The sequence below is a fragment of the Acanthisitta chloris genome, unplaced genomic scaffold (assembly GCF_000695815.1).
Source record: "Acanthisitta chloris isolate BGI_N310 unplaced genomic scaffold, ASM69581v1 scaffold36096, whole genome shotgun sequence".
In the NCBI taxonomy this organism is placed as follows: domain Eukaryota; kingdom Metazoa; phylum Chordata; class Aves; order Passeriformes; family Acanthisittidae; genus Acanthisitta; species Acanthisitta chloris.
The window spans coordinates 4,657-7,173 of record NW_008679265.1 but is presented as its reverse complement, the minus strand read 5'-3'; the positions used below and the strand labels follow the sequence as shown (position 1 = coordinate 7,173).

At 58.7% G+C, this 2,517-nt stretch overlaps 1 protein-coding gene across 1 annotated transcript in view; it reads left to right on the top strand.

Moving 5' to 3' along the window:
- The window catches only part of PRKAG3 (protein kinase, AMP-activated, gamma 3 non-catalytic subunit), a gene marked incomplete at its 5' end in the record, with an annotated part of 2,679 nt that extends 2,505 nt beyond the window's left edge, over window positions 1-174 (top strand). Inside the window, one exon of the mRNA XM_009077225.1 lies at window positions 4-174. Within this exon, the coding sequence (XP_009075473.1) occupies window positions 4-120 (117 nt within the window). The remainder of the gene's footprint in view (window positions 1-3) is intronic.
- Window positions 175-2,517: the final 2,343 nt, after the last annotated feature.

Sequence of the window (2,517 nt, the reverse complement as noted above, 5' to 3'; positions counted from 1 at the left end):
CAGGTCCATCGCCTGGTTCTGGTGGATGAGAACCAGTACCCGCGGGGCATCATCTCTCTCTCCGACATCCTCCAGGCCCTTGTGCTCACTCCTGCAGGTATCGATGCTCTTAACTCTTAGCCTGCGACGCTCCATCTTTCACCACTTGCACCCTTCATTTCTCTCCACTTCAGGTAGGCGCCATCCCCCCCTTCACTGTGCGCCTGCCCCATCCCTGCCACTGGGTCACCTGCACCTTGTCACCTCCCTGCTTGGGCCACCTGCCTCTGCCCCAGTCAAACCAGGCCTGGGGAATGGACGAGGCTGCGACTGGGGTCTGGAGGCACTGGGTGCCAGGTGGGGACAGCAGGACCCAGATGCTACTTGTCCCAGGGTACAGCAGGATCACAGGGTATCCCTGGCATCTGTGAGGGAGAATAGGGGCACCTGCCATGGAGTCATGCCTCTGACCCCCATTCAGGCAGCTTGTGTAATGTTAGTTTTGCAGGTCCCTCGGCTTTGGACTGGATGAGGGATTTGGGGTGTGATTCACCCCACGGCAAAAGCCTATTTTAATCTTCCCTCAAACCTCCCCCCGATATCTGAGCACCTCCAGTGTCATTTCTGGGGGACACCGAGGGGACAACCCCCCACTCACACACCATAGACACGCTGCCCACCATGAGCCATGTGAATAGTGTGACCAACCCACAGGTCCCACCTGGCAGAGCCTCTCACCCCTTCCATCTGCTCTGCACAGAAGGGGTCTAGGAGTGTTGTGTGTTAACCACACATGGGATACCCCCACCATTTCCCCATCATGGTGCCTTTGCTCACCCCATCCCTGGTGCCCACAGGGGTGGCTGTGTCAGGAGCTGCAGGAGCCCACTGGGATGTCCCTCCCTGGGCCAGCTGCCCTCTCTCCTACTCCAGAACTTGCATTCAAGTCAGGAATGGAGGCAAGACCCCAGTGTCCACTGGGGTGGGTTGGGAGGACCATGACACAGGGTGCCCAGTCCAGAACTGTTTTGGGTTATGGCCTTGCACACTCTTCCCCTGCAGGCATTGATCGATCGTTGCTCTGAAGACATCAGGGAAGTTCTTGTCTGACTTGGGGGTCTCTTGCATGGCCTGTGAGGAGGCTTAGGCCTGAAGGCTCTCTGCAGAGAGGACCTGCCTGTTCATCCCAGTCCTGGGCTTCGTCTTGAGTCTGGGGCCAGAGCCTGCCAGCCATGGGGAGGCAGAAAGTGTGGAAAAGGGGGCTCAGGGGTGCCTCCTGCCAGCAAGCACAGTGATGCTCGATGAGCACTGTGTTGGAGGAGCTGTGACATGCCAGCAGCTGGGCACGGAGACCCATGTAGCCCCAGAGAACTTGGCCACTCCACTCCCATCCTGCTGCCAGATTTGAGTGCTTTAGTTGCGGCTCCCTCCTGGTTGAACACAGTGCCGCTGGCTGTGTCTGGTGCCCAGTGGCACAGGCTCAGCTGCACACACAGGCTTGCTTATTGTAGGGTCACATGGGGCTGGAGCTCCCTGGCAGAGCCACAGCCTGCACCAGAGCTGGCACCAGGATGGGCACTTGCATGGGGACCCTGTGCACATTTTGGGGTTGGCAGGGAGTATTTATTTGTTCAGCCTTGTAACAAAGCAGCAGCCTGCTCCAAGAAGTGCTTCTTGCCTCTCTGGGGTTAAGCAGGGCATGGCTCTCCTGAAGAGAGCTGGACTGGGAGGGCGTACCGACTGCTTGGCAGGACTGGGGGACCCAGCCTGGATTACCAGCACAGGTGGCATGGGCACAGGGTGGCACCTCTGCCCATGTGGGTAGAGCCAAGGGGACAGGGACATGGAGCACGCAGCCTTGATCATAGTGATGGTGTGCAGGTCCCTTTGGGGACCCCCCAGGGACAGCAGCCTTGGTGCCAACAAGGTTTCTGCCTGCTGTTTCCCTCAGTCCAAGAAGAAGGAAAGTGAGGTGTTCAATGTTAGGGTGTCCCATGCCCCAGCCCACCAGGACCCCGGGCAAGTGGCCCCGGATCTCCTGCCTATGGCTGCTACCAGCTCTGAGCCCTTGTGAGGGCCCTAGGTATCAGCCCCATGCCCCTTGGGATTAGGGTGAGCCGAGCTGATCTTCCCCCACTTGCTTTGCCTGGAGCAAGCCCTGCCATTCCCATGACCCCGTATTAGCATCTCAGTCCAATAATGGCTGATAGTAGAAGGTCCTGGGTGCTGCACACCCCTTGTGTGCTGATTGGCTCTGCCACGGGACAAGATACCAGTGCTGAGTGGTGACAGGCCTCCTCCCATCGTGGGGGACCGGCTGTGTTATGGCTTCACTTTCCCAGGACCAGGGCTGACTCCAGCCCTTGGGAGAGGAGCAAACCCCAAACCCTACCAGCGCACAACCCTACCCTGGGAGGCAGGGGGTAAACTGAGGCACAGAGAAGTTTCTGAGGCCAAGGTCAGCTGTTCAGAAAGGATCCAGATGTCCTGGCTCCAGGCACAGATCCACACGCAGCTACACAAGAACGGGACGAAGGA